This window comes from Schistocerca piceifrons, chromosome 11, assembly GCF_021461385.2.
Source record: "Schistocerca piceifrons isolate TAMUIC-IGC-003096 chromosome 11, iqSchPice1.1, whole genome shotgun sequence".
In the NCBI taxonomy this organism is placed as follows: Eukaryota; Metazoa; Arthropoda; class Insecta; order Orthoptera; family Acrididae; genus Schistocerca; species Schistocerca piceifrons.
In genome coordinates this window covers 82,938,792-82,955,644 of record NC_060148.1, presented here as the reverse complement: position 1 = coordinate 82,955,644, position 16,853 = coordinate 82,938,792, and the positions used below count along the sequence as shown (strand labels likewise).

The 16,853-nt window shown below is 40.3% G+C and overlaps 1 protein-coding gene across 1 annotated transcript in view; it reads right to left on the bottom strand.

The window, feature by feature from the left end:
• Window positions 1-16,853, bottom strand: part of LOC124720069 (plexin domain-containing protein 1) — a 450,028-nt gene that overhangs the window by 33,698 nt on the left and 399,477 nt on the right. The window contains exons 4-6 of the mRNA XM_047245336.1: window positions 15,906-16,037; window positions 9,933-10,125; window positions 7,407-7,616 (exon numbers count right to left, since the gene is read on the bottom strand). Of these exons, the coding sequence (XP_047101292.1) occupies window positions 7,407-7,616; window positions 9,933-10,125; window positions 15,906-16,037 (535 nt within the window). The remainder of the gene's footprint in view (window positions 1-7,406; window positions 7,617-9,932; window positions 10,126-15,905; window positions 16,038-16,853) is intronic.

Here is a 16,853-nt window from a genome sequence, read left to right as displayed (position 1 = left end):
AAACTCACGCCACTAGTGTCGACAAAGTTGGAACACACTGAAAGTGTTTAGTTTCACCGACAAGTTGCGCAAACGCGCGGCACGCATGCGCAGTGGCCGATAGCGCAGTTGCCTGCAACCTAGTGTCGTCGTGTGAACCAGGCTTAAGGCTGTTGGAAGCCAACTATGGCACTCCAAGATAGAAATCAGAGGCGCATGTGTTGGTGTTTATGTCATCAGAGGAAAACCGTAACATTGGAGCCCTGCAAATTGTAGGCGGTCTGGGCAGCTGTTCCAGGGGAGAAGTTACACTTCACAAAATTAACTGATCGCTCCATCCGTGGCCTAGTAACTGTTATAAGGCAAAACAGTAGAAGACAATCACAAAAAGGTATGTCTTAGCAGATGCAGCAAGCTTGAGACTTGCCCCAGAGAATGGTAATGTCAGTGGGTTACACAGCTGAAGAGTGCTACAACAGCAGTCTCTCTCTCTCTCTCTCTCTCTCTCTCTCTCTCTCTCTCTCTCTCTAACACACACACACACACACACACACACACACACACACACACCTTGGGGCAGGGCCAAATTATTTAAAACACTATTCTGCTAGCCATAAGAGGAAGAGCAGTGGCATTTAGCTTTCAGCTGAACGCTGTTGCTACCAAACCTAAAGTTTACATTAACAAACTCCAGAAGCATCCCTACCTACTGAGTACGAGAGGGGGAGGACTAAGTGTGGTTGGCTAGAGGCATCCTGGAGGTACACAGACACTTTTCAGACTGACGAAAGACAGTAAAGTGGCGGTGAGTTAGTGGGCCGACTATAGGAAGGGAGAAATAGTGCACCACCATAATCCTTTAAAAATCCACACATTTTTGTATTCAAACAGTCCCCTGTCAGATCATTAGAACACTTAATCCACATTTTTCATTGTCAGAGTTGGTAAGCCCGGGCACACCTTTTTCTCATTTAGAGTGCTGCTTCTTTATATTTGTATTTAACATGCTGCCAGTGTTTACTGCTTCTGTTGGCACTCACTCCGAGGCTCAGAACTGACTTCTGTTGTGCGAACAGCTGCTCTCTTTGCTTTTTCTCATGTTTAGAATTAGCCTTCAGTGTAGCAGTTAGTTTGACTGCAAATAAACGGTGTTAATCCTCGAGTCTCCTGCAGCAAGCACGTACTGAATCCTAAAATCTAAAATCTTTATCTCTTGTAGGTGCCCAGTGATTATGTGGCACTGATTCGTGCAGTCTGAACTGTAACCCCCCACCCTCTTCTGTTGGGACACAACACTAAATATTCACACGGGTATTCGAGAAAGTAAGTTACACACGTCGGCCCACACTAAGACCACCACACAACCCAAGTGGCGTATTTTTTGTCGAGATGGGGTGGTGAATGCTGGGGTGGAGGTGGGGGAGAGAGGGAGGGGAGAAGCGGTTGTGAATTTGTGAGGCAACTGGAAATGTACTCCAAAACTGAAGTAAACTGGACAAATCGACTCCTGTGGGCAAAATGTCAGAATTACAGACAGATTCACTGTGAGAGTTGCAGTATATGCACCAAAAGCAACATCATGTCAAACCGTAGTGAAACGGTGCCAACAATCTGACACAGGTTGCACAGACATATGAGGTGTGTTCAAGAAGTATCTGGGGCATTGTAGTTTTGTGGGTCATATTAGTTCAATTAACACACATTTTTGTTGTTGTATTGCTATACACATCTGAAATGTATATGTACATTGGTAGCCATATTCGAAGTTTAGTGTGTCGTCAGTTGCCACGAAGATTACCCATGTGTTTTGTTATGGGTGGTGATTATTGATTTGTTTTAAAAACGGATGACAGAATTTACATTGAAGTTTGCTATAAAAACAGAATAAAAAGTAACAGTTTTAAAAGGGGGTTATGAGTGGCATAAGCGAATCCATGATGGCTAAGAAGAAGTTTATGAGAAACATTCCACATTCCCCAGCCCATAAACATGAAAACTTGTAAAGTGTAAGAAATGATCACGAACAATCAGCGAATCACACTCAAAGAAGCTGCTGATGAAGTTGGCAGAACAAAAAGATTCACACAATTATAGCTTTTGGCCATTACAGCCTTTGTCAGCAATAAACACACACACACACACACACACACACACACACACACACGTCTGCAGCCTATTGCTGACAAAGGCCTGAATGGCCGAAAGCTGTAATTGTGTGAATCTTTTTGTTCTATCTATCGCAACTCAGCATCTCGGCTATATGGTGAGTAGCAACTTCCCTTCTCTAATATGTTATTGCAGCAGTCTTTTTGTTGTGCCTATCTACGACTCGGCATCTCCGCTATATGGTGAGTAGCAACTTTCCTTTTCATACTATTGTTACATTCCATCCTGTATTTTCTATTGTTTGATATCGGATGTAAACAACTTGGAAGTAGTTAACGTTAATATAGACTAATAAAATTATTCCCAGAAAATGAAAGTTACTGATACTTTTTGAACACATCTTGTGTGTAATGCTTATCCTGTACAAAGGCCATTGACACTGATAAAAGGCAAGAATGACCAAGAATTGAGGAACAGATTCACAGATATTGCAGAACAACCTGGGTTTCATGATCACTGTCACCTGTACACAAAGGTGCAAGTACCTCGGGATATCATCGAGCATTATTCCACGCCAGACAACCAGTTCCTAACCCGGTCCACTACGAGAGATGAGACAGATCTATCACTTCAAGTCCGCAACAAAGAGGGTCTACGGGATGACATTAGACCTGATTGCCTCCGCAAAAGAAATGAAAAGTTTCCACCAACAGGAGAGGTCACCTCCACAGCTTCCTTTGCCTCCGAGGGAGTTGTGTACACAGAGTTTATAAATCATGACAGTATCACCAGTGGCGATTTGTACTGTGTGACACCAACATCACTGATCAAACCATAAGGAACGGGACACACAATTTCTAACTTTGAGTTTATTTGCAATCAGTCAAACTCCAAAACATCCATAAGTTATAGGAGAAAATTTGAGACATTGGTGGCAAAGTGGAAATGCAGTCTTGTCGGGACAGCCATAGCACATTTCACGGACAGAAGTACTTGCATGCCAGCAGAGTGAAGGTAGTCATATGCCTGACCATTTTTGGTAACTGAAATGAGAAGGTGTGATGAACATGTTTATTTATTTTCTTAATGGGTTATGAAAAAAAAATGCAGTATATAACATCACCAGAATGAAGAACACTCCTATAGTAACAAACAAACACACACACACACACACACACACACACACACACACACACACACACACACAAAAGCGAATAGGTCCTGGGCGGAGTTAGGGATGCAAGACAGTAATTAGCTTTTCGATTTATCTGGTAGCTTCAAAGACATTTAAATTCAAAACATGTTGGCATATTCATGCTATTTTTACTTGTTAATATCAGTACCCATGCCATGTAATACTTTACTTTACATGATGTGTTGTAACAGGATACAAGATGTCAATGTCGTATAGCATGACATGCGCCATCATGTCATCAAACACAGCATTTGTCATGTCACGTAACATGACAATGTGTTAAAGTTTAGGATGCACGCAACACCACCTTGGGATATTTCCTATTATAGATGCACCCTCACACTCTGATGTTTCCTGTTATGGAGGCATTAGTCTCTAGAAGCGCATAAATTTGTGTGCATTTGTTTTTACACCTCTCACCATACCTATAAGAGCGGGTTGTTCTCTGAGACCTCATTGTGGTGGGGAAGTAGGGTTAACTCATAAAAAAGCATGACAATGTAAAGACGTTTTGATATAAACGTCTGACACTCCCAGATAAGTAGAAAAGCTAGTTCTTTTCTTTTATATCTCTAACTCTGTCCTGGAAATATTAACCTTTTTGCTATAAAAGGAACATTGTTCATTCTGGTTTCCAACTTCTACTTTACCATAACTGTGAAGTTATACTGCAACCTTGGTAACCAATGAGTTTTAGTTGACTGGCAACAACTGATCTGGAATAGGTTTTTTATTATCTTTTGGACCATGTTGCTTGTATGATGGCAACAGATAAAGCTTTCATAAAATGACAGGACGGCCATAATTACAGGTATTTGTCTGCCTTCTTACAAAATTCAAGCGGATTCACTGAAGTATACAACTGAGAAGTAGCATGCCTAAAAATCTCGCAAAAAGTTTTTTTTTTTTTTAAATGTAAAATCTGAATGAAAGTAGATTTCAGAACATGTGTTTTCAGTTTTATTGTAAGAATGCATTTTTTTTTTATTTGGTTCACTTTAAACCGTTTCCATGCATTAAATTCAAGTAAGAACAAATTTTACAGGCTACATTTTGTTCGACTTCGAACCATCGTATCCCTACAACAGATTAAGATTATTGGATGAAAAAAAATTACATTGAGTTTATCGATCTATCCATTATTGTTCAACGTTTAGACGTGCTCTCCTCCTCTGTTACTTTCCAGAATTTGCTTTTGGCTATTGCTCCAGCAGCTTAAGTTCACGCTATCTGCCACACTCCCCATGGGTTGAACCCTTCACCGCCTTGGCTTTGTGCACCAGCTCACGCTCAACTTGGACTTCATTTCCTTTCTAAGGATACTACTCCAGATACAATCCATCGCTCTAAGTTTCTCCACCTTCGCACGCAATCTTCACATACAATGAAGTCTCTAAGACTGAGCGTGGTGTTGGGTGTGCTGCGTCATTGGTACCAACCACTTTCGGTATCAGCTTCCATAACACTACTGAATATTTACTGCAGAGCTGTTCGCCCTTCACGCATTACATCCGGCGACACAGGCTTTTTAACTGTGGCGTATGCTTAGAATCTCTCAGCGCCCTTTTATAGCCTCTGTGTGCTGTACACAGTCCACGCTTACTGCAACGGGTCCAGGGAAGCTTCCACTTGCTCACTGTTGAAGAAGGCGCTGCAATGTTCGTGTGGGTTCACCGTCATGTTGGTCTGATGGGAAATGACGCTGCTGACACAGCTGCCGAGGCTGGAGTCTTGCTACCTCGGCCTGCTATCTCTTCCACTCCTTCAGCTGATCTCCGTGTTGTTGTATGTCGGCACATGGTGTCACTTTGGCATCACCACTGGTCTTCTCCTAATGGGAACAAGCTCCGGGGAATTAAACCTCTCCCAACAGCTTTGCAACCTCCTGTCGGCCCTCTCGTCGTGAGATCACTTTAGCTAGTTTGTGTATTGGCCACTGATTTTTGCCATTGCCATTCCAATATATGTTTGCCGTCTGAGTTATCAGCTCTTTTAGTGGTCAACACGCAGGTTGTTTACTGTGCTTTATTTTTAATCCATTGTAGCAATATGGCAAAGACCTTTAATCTTTCGTTCGGAACCACTGCTGTCTCTGCGGCATATTTTGTGGATCTTTCTCCGAGGGGAAGTCCTTGTTTTTAGCCCTATATCTTTCCATCAATTCGGCACAACGTGTATTCGCTTTTAACTTATTTTACTTGTTAGTGTTGTAAGGTTGTGACATTGCTGCTAATGACCTCAGCTTTTTGAGCTCTAAAAAAATTGTTGAAAGTTTGAAACAATTCATACAAGTTTGTAACATAGAAGCAGCATGTTTCATAAACACCCCAGAAAAAGAACGTAAAACACAAATGAAGCAACACTTTTTGAAATGGTTAAAACTTATATTATGCCAGTCTGATACACCAGTGGAACTGATTTGAACCCTCAGTCTCGGTCCACGCCAAAGTTATTTAAGGGCGACTGCTTTTGCATGTGAGGTCCGAATGGTCACATAGAAATGGTGCCATCAGTTGAGCATTAATTTCACTGTAACTAAAACCTTTTGTACAAGGAATTAATCAATTTGCACAGTTTGAGTGCCAGCCCTGGTGTATCATTCAAAACTTATTTAATATACTGTAACATAGCTACAGAAGGCAGATGTTCGAATGGCTACACAAATGACTGCTGGTCTGCGCTAAAGCAGGAACTTTGTACCCCATGTTCCTAGCTCAAATAGGAACCTAGCAACAAGAACACCACACCCAGAGGGCAGGGGAGGGGGGGAGGGGGGTTGTGATTTTACATGCAGTCTTTTGTTAGTCTGCGCACAGCCTCTTCATACATTTTTGTTACAGTGCCTCCGTGGGAAGCTTTAATGATGTATCCAAACTGGCACACTTTTTGAAGGACACAACAGGTTATTTATTGTGGTCGCAAAATTTGCTATATCACCCTCACATTTATTCACTTTTATAGCAATTTATAGCAATCTTAGGAGAAAGGTTTATTGAAAAAGGAAGAGACCTATATATGTGCTTCATCGATTTAGAAAAGGCATTTGACAATGTGGTTTGGGACAAGCTGGCGACTATTATGAGGGAAAAGAGAGTGGACTGGAAAACCAGAAGACTTATAAACTCATTGTACCTTGATCAAAAAGTTTCAGTTAAAGTGAGAGGAGAAAGTACGAACTGGATCAGACTAGGGAAAGGAGTAAGACAAGGATGCTGTTTATCACCTACTCTTTTCAACCTGTACTTGGAAAATATGATTGACCAATGCTCATTAGATGACAAAGGAGTAGAAATTGGAGGAAGAAGAGTAGGGTGCTTGAGATTTGCTGATGACGTGGTCCTTCTAGCCACAGGGGAAAAAGAATTACAGGATTTGGTGGACACCATTGCAACTAACGGAAAAAAATATGGAATGAAAATTAACACAAATAAAACAAAAGTATTGGCAATAGGAGGAAATAAGGAACTAAAAATTGTGCTGAATGGAGAAAAACTAGAACAGGTGCAAAATTTTAAGTATCTTGGAAGCAGGATAGACACCGACTGGAAGTGCACCACAGAAATTAAAACAAGGATAGCAATGGTAAAAGAGGCGTTTTATAAGAAAAGGAGAATCTTCTGCAGCGGTACGGACAGAGAACTCAGAAAGAGACTCATAAAATGTCTCGTATGGAGTGTTCTTCTATATGGCGCCGAAACACGGACTATGAAGAAAAAAGACAGAGAAAGGCTGGAGGCTTTTGAGATCTGGACATGGCGGAAGATGGAAGGAATAAGTTGGATGGACAGAGTAAAAAATGAAGAGGTACTGAGAAGAGTGGGAGAGAAAAGGCAGTTACTAGATGTAATAAAGAGAAGAAAAAGAAATTGGATTGGGCATATATTAAGAAAGAACGACGGACTGATAAAAACAGTTTTAGAAGGTTATGTAGAAGGGAAAAGAAAGCGAGGAAGGAAGAGATTCCAGATACTGGATGACACGATGGACGGTACAACATACAGCAGCCTTAAGAAGGAAGCAATGGATCGCAGAAAATGGAGAGGCAAAGGACCTGCTAATATAGCAGATAACTGATGATGACGATAGCAATTCTCCACGTAAAGCACGTGCCGAGTAGAATACTCACAGAAGACATTGCGGTCGATGATGTAGGCGTCCGAGATGCCGACCTTCACCGGGTGGTGGTAGTCCGCTATCTCCTCGACGGGCAGCGGCACGTCGCGGTAGACGAAGACGATGTCACCCGAGCGGTGTAGTGTGAGCTGGAAGGAGAAGCCGCCCGCCTCGGCACGGTCCTGGAGGTGCACGTTCTCCCACTGAACCGTGAATGCCGTACCTGCAGACGCGCACACAGTTTCCTCAAGCTCCAACTTCAGACAACACACAGCCATTACATTTTCCTTTGTTCTTTACTTTAAATGAAACCTCTACCTGCAGATATGTGTACAGGGCACGGCAGAATTAACCATCTTACTTAATGTACATATTCTGGTTTGGAGGAATTTGGCAGGCAGCACCTGAGATGCAAGGAGCCAAACATACATAAATCAATTTACTATACAGCTAGCTGACAAACCTGGCATTGATCGGCTACTCATTTTGCCTATTTTCTATTAAAATTGAAAACAAAAAATGAACAGTATATGTAGTAAAGTATAGAAAAAATTTAATTTCAACACATTTATGAAAACACTTGTGAAATTGTGAAACAGTTGCACAAAGAAATATGCATGATGTACAAATGTGTAAGTGCAATATTAACATTAAGAAACATGATCCCAGACAGCTTCTGTATGATGGCCACAACTGCTACACATCTCTACAACATAGTTTTATAACCATCTCTACGGCAAGACTGACTCGCAGTTTTATAGACTGCTACAGTCTTCACCTAGAGTCATTTACACTTGGCAGTGGAAAGGCGTCAAAAGAGCTGCTGCATGTCAGGGATTTCCTTAAGTTGACTTGACAGTAGGAGTGTCTTAGTAGTAAGGAATAAGTGTACTAAAACTTCATGCATGATGCAGCATTTTTCCATGCATCTCGACGTTTATGATGCCGTATCTTCTAATGTGTGTGTCACAGAATGATGTAATTGTATAGCATATTCAACAGCATATGCAGATACTGCCTGCAAAATGTGTTGCAAGTAGTGTTAGTAGAAAAGAAGTAATGAATTTAAATGTCGTGCACGATGTGGCAGTTTTTCACAAATTTCATTACGACACGGTGTCTATGATTGTTAGGTGGTTCTTACTCCCACAGCGATTGTTGCCTCACAGTACGTGATGTGTGTACAAAGTTTGGTGGAAACAGTCCAATGGTTTAGGAGGAGATGTGGAAAACAAACAAACAAACACACACACACACACACACACACACACACACACACACACACACACACACACACACAATTTTTTATAATATGTTTGAATGCCTGTGATAAGGGTCCAGTTGCAATTGGAGACCACTATCAGAGCAGCCAAATGTAACGAAATTTTGCCAAAATCTATATAAAACAGCTCTGTGGCGAAATTGAAGGCTTTGACTGTCATTTCTATGTCAAAAATGATAATTCCTTGATTCCTCAGAAAGCGTCTTATCCTATTCGTTCTCTTAGGATGTGTCAAACTGCAATTTCGCCCATTCAATTCAGGACAATCTCAATAGTAGTTCTATCTACCCATATAATCTTTAGCATTTTTGCTCAGCACAAACTTTAAGGAGCTTCTTGTCCCTACTTGTCTGAACTGCTTATTGTCAACGTTCCACTTCTGTAAAATGCTACACTAAAGACTAATACCTTCAGAAAAGCATATCACAATGTCTAAGTTGATATTAGATACTAATAAATTCCTCTTTTTCAGAAATGTTTTTCTCACTATTGCTATTCTGCATCTTATATCTTCCCAGTTATTCTGCTGACCAAATAGATAAACTCGTCTTACACACTTTTAGCATCTCATCTCTTAATCTAATTCCTCAGTAATGCCCAATTTAATTTGGTTACATTATATTACTTGTGTTTACTTTTGATTATGTTTATCTTATCACAACTTTTCAATACATTACCCATTCCTCTCAACTGCTCTTTCAAGTCCTCTACTGTCGCTGACAGAACTGCAGTGTCATCGACAGATAAGATTTTCCTTTCTGCTCCACAAACTTCCGTCCCCTTTCTAAATTTCTCCTCGGTTTCCTTTACAGATTGCTCAACGCAAAGGCTAATTAAAACTGGATCTAGCCTACAGCCCTGTCATCCTTTTTAACTACTGGCTCCCTTTCATTTTCTTCAACTCCATGGTTTCTCTAGAAGTTACAAATTATCTTTCACTCCCAGCACGTACTTAACAGATGCATAAAAAAACAGTTCTGAACATGCTAGTAAATCACATTTTATGGGTTAGTCTTCTAATGTTTGTCAAAAACAACTTTTTGGTGCACAAGTCACTATTTTTAACACTTGATTAAAACAAAAAATTGTTAAAACCATAACTAATGCTACAAGGAAATATTTTATGAGAACAGTAACCACACAAATAAAACCTAATGCCATTCACTGCACGATTTGTCAGTCGTTCAATTTTCTGCTCCACTCACACATTTGTGCAGTAACGACAGTATACGACCACATTAAAATATCTGCACCCACCATTATCCAAGTACTTCACGAAAGAGTGGTCGGAGATGCTGGTGTCAAAGTTGGCCATGAGCGGAGCGACGTACTGCGTCGCAGCCAGCCACGAGTGGATGAAGTCGCCCATGTAGACGAACCCACCCGTCGCCACTGTCACATTGCGCACCGGGTGCCCATAGAATGGGAAGTCGAAGGACAGCTGCACCGTCTGGAAGGCAAACACAGACTGTCACATACAGTAGCTCGGGAACAGAACCTATACAATCTGCAATAAAACTCATCTTATTAAGTCAGCACTAATTTTTATAATAATTTTTAACACCATATTTACCAAAGTATATGAGGACCCCCATTTTTTCTTAAGAGGGTTGTTGAGAATAATTCTGACAAATTAAAATTCCAAACTGCTATACTGACAAAGTACAGGCTTGAAAGTTAACACTGTACCTATTCTAAACCGATGCCATTTATTGACTGTCTACGTTTTGATAAGCCAAGGGGAAATAAATCAAACAAAAGGAAATGGTTTACGTTAATTTTTATATTTACCCTTTTTGCTTAGTAAGCCTGTTGTCAGTAGTATCCCTGTATTTAATGATCATTATCCTAATAGCGGATATTGAATTTAATTGATGAAAGGAGAAAATATAAAAAAGCAGCAAATGAAGCAGGTGAAAGGGAATAAAAAACGTCTCAAAAAGTAGATGGACAGGGAGTGCAAAATGGCTAAGTAGGGAGACCTTGAGGACATACATAAGGACGTAGAAGTATATATCACTAGGGTTAAGTTAGATGCCGCTTACAGGAAAATTAAGGAGACCTTTGGAGAAAAGAGAATCACCTGTGCAAATATCAAGAACTCAGACGGAAAACCAGTTCTAAGCAAAGAAGGAAAAGCAGAAAGGTGGAAGGAGTATATAGAGGGTCTACACAAGGGTGAGGGCAATATTATGGAAATGAAATAGGGCATAGGTGAAGATGAAATGGGAGATATGATATTGAGAGCAGAATTTGACAGAGCACTGAAAGATATAACTCGAAACAAGGCCCCGGCAGTAGACAACCTTCCATTAGAATTACTGATAGCCTTGAGAGAGTCAGCCACAACAAAACCCATCCATCTGGTGAGCAAGATGTACTAGGCAGGCAAAATACCCTCAAACTTCAAGAAGAATATAATAATCCCAATCCCAAAGAAAGCAGATGTTGACAGGTGTGAAAATTACTGAACAATCAGTTTAATAAGTCACGGCTGCAAAATACTAATGCGAATTCTTTACAGACGAATGGAAAAACTGGTAGAAGCTGACCTCGGGGAAGATCAGTTTGGATTCCGTGGAAATATTGGAACATGTGAGGCAATACTGACACTACGACTTATCTTAGAAAATAGATTAAGGAAAGGCAAACCTACATTTCTAGCACTTTTAAGACTTAGAGAAAGCTTTTGACAATGTTGACTGGAATACTCTCTTTCAAATTCTGAAGGGGGCAGGGGTAAAATACAGGGAGCAAAAGGCTATTTACAATTTGTACAGAAACCAGATGGCAGTTATAAGAGTCGAGGGACATGAAAGGGAAGCAGTGGTTGGGAAAGGAGTGAGACAGGGTTGTAGCCTCTCCCCGATGTTGTTCAATCTGTATACTGAGCAAGCCGTAAAGGAAACAAAAGAAAAATTTGGAGTCGGAATTAAAATCCATGGAGAAGAAATAAAAACTGAGGTTCGCCGATGACATTTTGTAATTCTGTCAGAGACAGCATAGGACTTGGAAGAGCTGCTGAACGGAATGGACAGTGTCTTTAAAGGAGGATATAAGATGAACATCAACAAAAGCAAAACGAGGATAATGGAATGTAGTCGAATTAAATCAGTTGATGCTGAGGGAATTAGATTAGGAAATGAGACGCTTAAAGTAGTAGATGAGTTTAGCTATTTGGGGAGCAAAATAACTGATGATGGTCGAAGTAGAGAGGATATAAAATGTAGACTAGCAATGGCAAGGAAAGAGTTTCTGAAGAAGAGAAATTTGTTAACATCGAGTATAGATCTAAGTGTCAGGAAGTAGTTTCTGAAAGTATTTGTATGGAGTGTAGCCACGTATGGAAGTGAAACATGGACGATAAATGGTTTGAACAAGAAGAGAATAGAAGCTTCCGAAATGTGGTGTTATAGAAGAATGTTGAAGATTAGGTGGGTAGATCACGTAACTAATGAGGAGGTATTGAATAGAATTGGAGAGAGGAGAAATTTGTGGCACAACTTGACTAGAAGAAGGGACCGGTTGGTAGGGCATGTTCTGAGGCATCAAGGGTTCACCAGTTTAGTATTGGAGGGCAGTGTGGAGAGTAAAAATCGTAGAGGGAGACCAGTAGATGAATACACTAAGCAGATTCAGAAGAACATAGGTTGCAGTAGGTACTGGGAGACGAAGAGACTTGCACAGGATAGAGTAGCATGGAGAGCTGCATCAAACCAGTCTCAGGACTGAAGACGACGACGACGACGACGACGACGACAACGACGACAACAACAACAACAACATGGTGAAAAGAAAGTATGCTGAAACAGTGAAGTGCAGCAATGCTCTTCCCTGTACATAAAAAACACAACAAAGCTGACTGCGGGAATTATAGAGGAATTGCACTGATCTGTACAGTATATAAAGTATTAGGAAAAAAATCATGGCTTGGCGGTTAAGAACACATGTAGAAGAGTATCTAGGGGACTACTAGTGTCGTTTCGGAACTAACAGATCCACTAGAAGAAAGATTTTCACTATCAGACAGATCCTTGAAAAATGTTACGTGTATAACATCGATGTCCACCAGCTGTTCATCGATTTTAAACATGCTTATGATAGTATCAAAAGCAATCAACTTTGGAAGGCAATACAAGAGAAAGGAGTCCCTAACAAATTGACAAGATTGTTTCAAAGGACTTTGAGAAGAACAATATGCGAAGAAAACATCGAGGGCACTTTATCGAAGGCATCTGAAGTAAACCGAGGACTGAGGCAGGGTGATGTGCTCTACACTATTCTGTTTAATGTTGCCTTTGAGAAAGTAATGCGAAAGACACAAAGCAACAACACTGGGGGAGCACTGTTTAATAGAGTGGCTCGGGAGCACACATACGCGGATGACATTGATTTGTTATCCGGGAGGAAACAGGGCCTGGAATAAAAGCTTGAAAAAGTAGAAAGATATGGTGCAGAGATGGGGCTGACCATTAATCAGTCAAAGACCAAGTATATGTTAATATCTAGGAAGAGATATAGTGAAGGAGAAAGTAGCATGACTTTGAATGGAGAAAAATATGAACACTGTCAGAGCTTTAAATATCTTGGGTCACTGGTAACTGAGAATAATGATAAGAGAGACGAAATACATGCAAGGATTGCAGCTGGTAACAGGAGCTACTTTGCACTGGTTGAAGTGTTTACAGCAAGGAGCCTTGGTAGGAATCTGAAGCTGACACTATTGTACAGTAGGTAGACCTGTGGTGATGAATGGTTCAAAGAGACCTGGACTATGACACAAAATTACGATGAGTTGTTGCTAAGATGGGAAAGGAAGATACTTAGGAAAATCTATGGGGCAGTGAATGATGAGGGTTTTTGGAGAAGCAGTAAGGAGATCAGAGAGTTGTACAACAAACCAGATATCATGACATGAAAAGAATAATGGACTACGTTTGTTGGGACATGAAGAAAGAATGGTGGAGAACAACACAATAAAGGAAGTTTTTGAAGGAAAACCTGGTGGACGTTGCATAAGGGGCAGGCCGAGGACCAGATGGCTAGATAATGTGAATGACGACTTGAGAAGGATGGGAGTTGAAAGATGCGGAGCCAAGGCAGACAGCAGAGAAGAGTGGGCAGTGGTTGTCTGGAAGGCTAAGGCCCTACAAGGGCTGTAGTGCCAAGGAATAAGTAAGTAAGTAAGTAAGTAAGAAAGAGCAGTAAGATCCAAAAATCATCTAAGTTAAAGTAGTGCAAGTCTTAACTACCAGGTGTACCAGTATGAAATGAGAGTTTTTTGTGAAAATGAAACACTAATTTTGAATTGAAAAGTAAAAACATTTTATTCAAAGTATTCGCCATTGCTTTCTATACATTTTGACCACCTTTCTGGCAATTTGTGGACACTACGCCAATAGAAATGTTCATCTTTTGAAGCAAACCAACCAGACACCCAATTTTCAATTTCTTCGTATGAATCTACGTGTTCCTCAGCCAGTATGTGTCCCATTGATGAACACAAATGGTAGTCAGAAGTGGCCGAGTCTGGTGAATACGGCGGGTGGGCTAGCAGCTCCCAGCCAAGTGTTTTGATTGTATCCTGAACCAGTTTTGCTTAATGTGCAGGTGCAATGTCGCGTAAAAAAATTACTTTGCCATGCCTTCTGGGCCATTCTGGTCTTTTTTCGATCAATGCATAGTTCAAATTGATCATCTGTTGTCTGTAGCAATTAGTATTCAAAGTTTCACCGGGTTTTAGAAGCTCGTGATACACCACACCTTTCTGATCCCACCAAACACAGAGCATTGTCTTCTTGCCGAATCGATCTGGTTTTGCAGTCGATGTTGACAGTTGTCCCAGATTAACCCATGATCTTTCCTGTTTAGGATTCTTAAAATAAATCCATTTTTAATCATCAGTAACAATTCGATGCAAAACTGATTTTCTTTCGTGTCTTTGAAGCAAAAGTTGACAAATGGTTTTTCGGTTTTCCATCTGTCTTATTATTTATGTGACACCCATTTTCCACACTTTTGAATCTTTCCCATAGCTTTCAAACGGTCAAAAATTGTTTGTTGTGTAACATTTAGCATTGCTCCCATTTGCTTCTGACTCAAAGTATCATCTTCATCCAATATTGCTTGCAATTTGGCGTCTTCAAACATTTTTTGTGGTCTTCCACGTTCTTAATTTCTTACATCAAAATCATTATTTCTGAACCGTTGAAATCATCTTTTGCACGTTGCTTCTGATAGAGCATGACCACCGTATGCCTCGACAAGCATTTGATGCGACTCTGCAGCATTACTTTTCAAATGAAAACAAAAAATTAATGCTTTCCGCAAATCATCACTTTCTGGTACAAAATTGGACATTGTTAACACGATGAAAACATATGTTGTTTGTTCGATGACTTGATGTATACTAAATATCTTTGACAGATGTCATACCAACCAAACAAAAAAAAATTAAGGCTCGTTCACAACAAATGTTCCCTATCGGCACCTTTGTATCTTAACACACATTTCATACTGGTACACCTAGTAAATGTCTACAACAGAAGAAAAAGACAATTGCATTTCAGTGGATTCCATCTCACTGTTACTTGGATGGCAATAAAAATGATTTTCTAGTAAAAAGGACACAAAAATTAAGGGAAAAAAAAGGAAACTCCATGATCTGGCACTGAAGACTACACAATAATCGACTGATTGGAAAAACTAAGATGTCATACCTTGCAGTTTATTAACAAACACATTTAATACTCAAAACATTCTAAAAATGTTTTTGTGAGGGAAAGAGGTGCAAAAACCTCATGTACGAGTTGGTAGTGCCTGATGGACCATTTTTCAAGAGAAGCAGTGACCATATTCCACTTGACTAGTGGACACGATTGATTAACCACCCATCTGCGTAATATCATCCTGCCATATGCAGAATGCAGTATGTGTCACAAATTTGATTAGATCAGGAGCAAAGAACATGTCAAAGAGTGTACAAAATTAAGCCACTGCAATTCAGACTTAACATTGTACTGGGAAGCAAGAAGCCAAATGAACCTATGCCAAGGACCAGAGCATTGAAATAATAATACATCATATCAGTGGGAATCTCTAGAAACAGAGCCTGCCAACTGATGCATCCCGAACTAAGAGCAGTCACAGTATTGGGCAGAATCAGCCGACGACACCTATTCACGTTATTATGTCGACGTCTGGTACAAGGGGAGCCGGCGTCGTACTTACGCTGGCCCGGCGGTGCGACTGCGACAGCATGGGGTTGATGTGCACTTCCTTACGGTTGGCCAACTCCATCCACAGCTTGTGCGCCAGTGCCGCATCCGTCACCGTCGTGCTGTTGTAGTACAGGTGGTGATCCTGAACAAACATCGAGACAAGTTCAGCAGATGCTCCAAACCGACACCTTGCAACACTTAGCCACAACTAACTTCTGTCCAGCATAAAGAAAATAAAAGTCACACACTTGACTGAAATGTGTATTGTAGCTAAATGGTATGGTATAAAGCCCAGGGAGATGCCTTGGACTTTGAAGATAAGTGAAATCTTTACACTAAGTTGCATAAGTGCAGAAGTTTCGATTGTTACGTTTCTTGCTTTCTGGACAAGTAACTAACTTTTTATGACATTAAGTGCATAACAAATAGCTGCAATAAATTCATGGACAGACTATACTATAAACAAAAAGTATGTTAAACCAAATGTAAACACACACTGGGAACATTCTTAGCAATTTTAATGTAAAAATTGGATTATTTAGACATACTGATTTCAGGCACGTTGCGACAGTCAGTCAAGTTAAAATCTAATCTGTTTTATGAAAGCATATAAATTCAACTGTAAGTTTAATTATGTACAAGTTAAACAACACATAGAAAAATCTGCAATTGCTGTATGTTATATAAGGACAGGTGCTAGTAGCCTCGTTTGGCCAGTCTTTAATCAATTTTGTGGGCAGTAAATCCACGTCAGTTTTATCAGGGATTTGATGCCATAAAAATGCATTTCGTTGCATTTCGACTACATTATTCGTTGGTGAACACGTCAAAAATTGCTTGTCAACACTTAACGACAAAGCCCAGATGATATTTTAAATAGAAGAACTCTAGTAAAACTGAGTGAGACACCTCAAAATCTGTGACAATTAGCAAGTTAAGCAACTGAAACACAGCAACG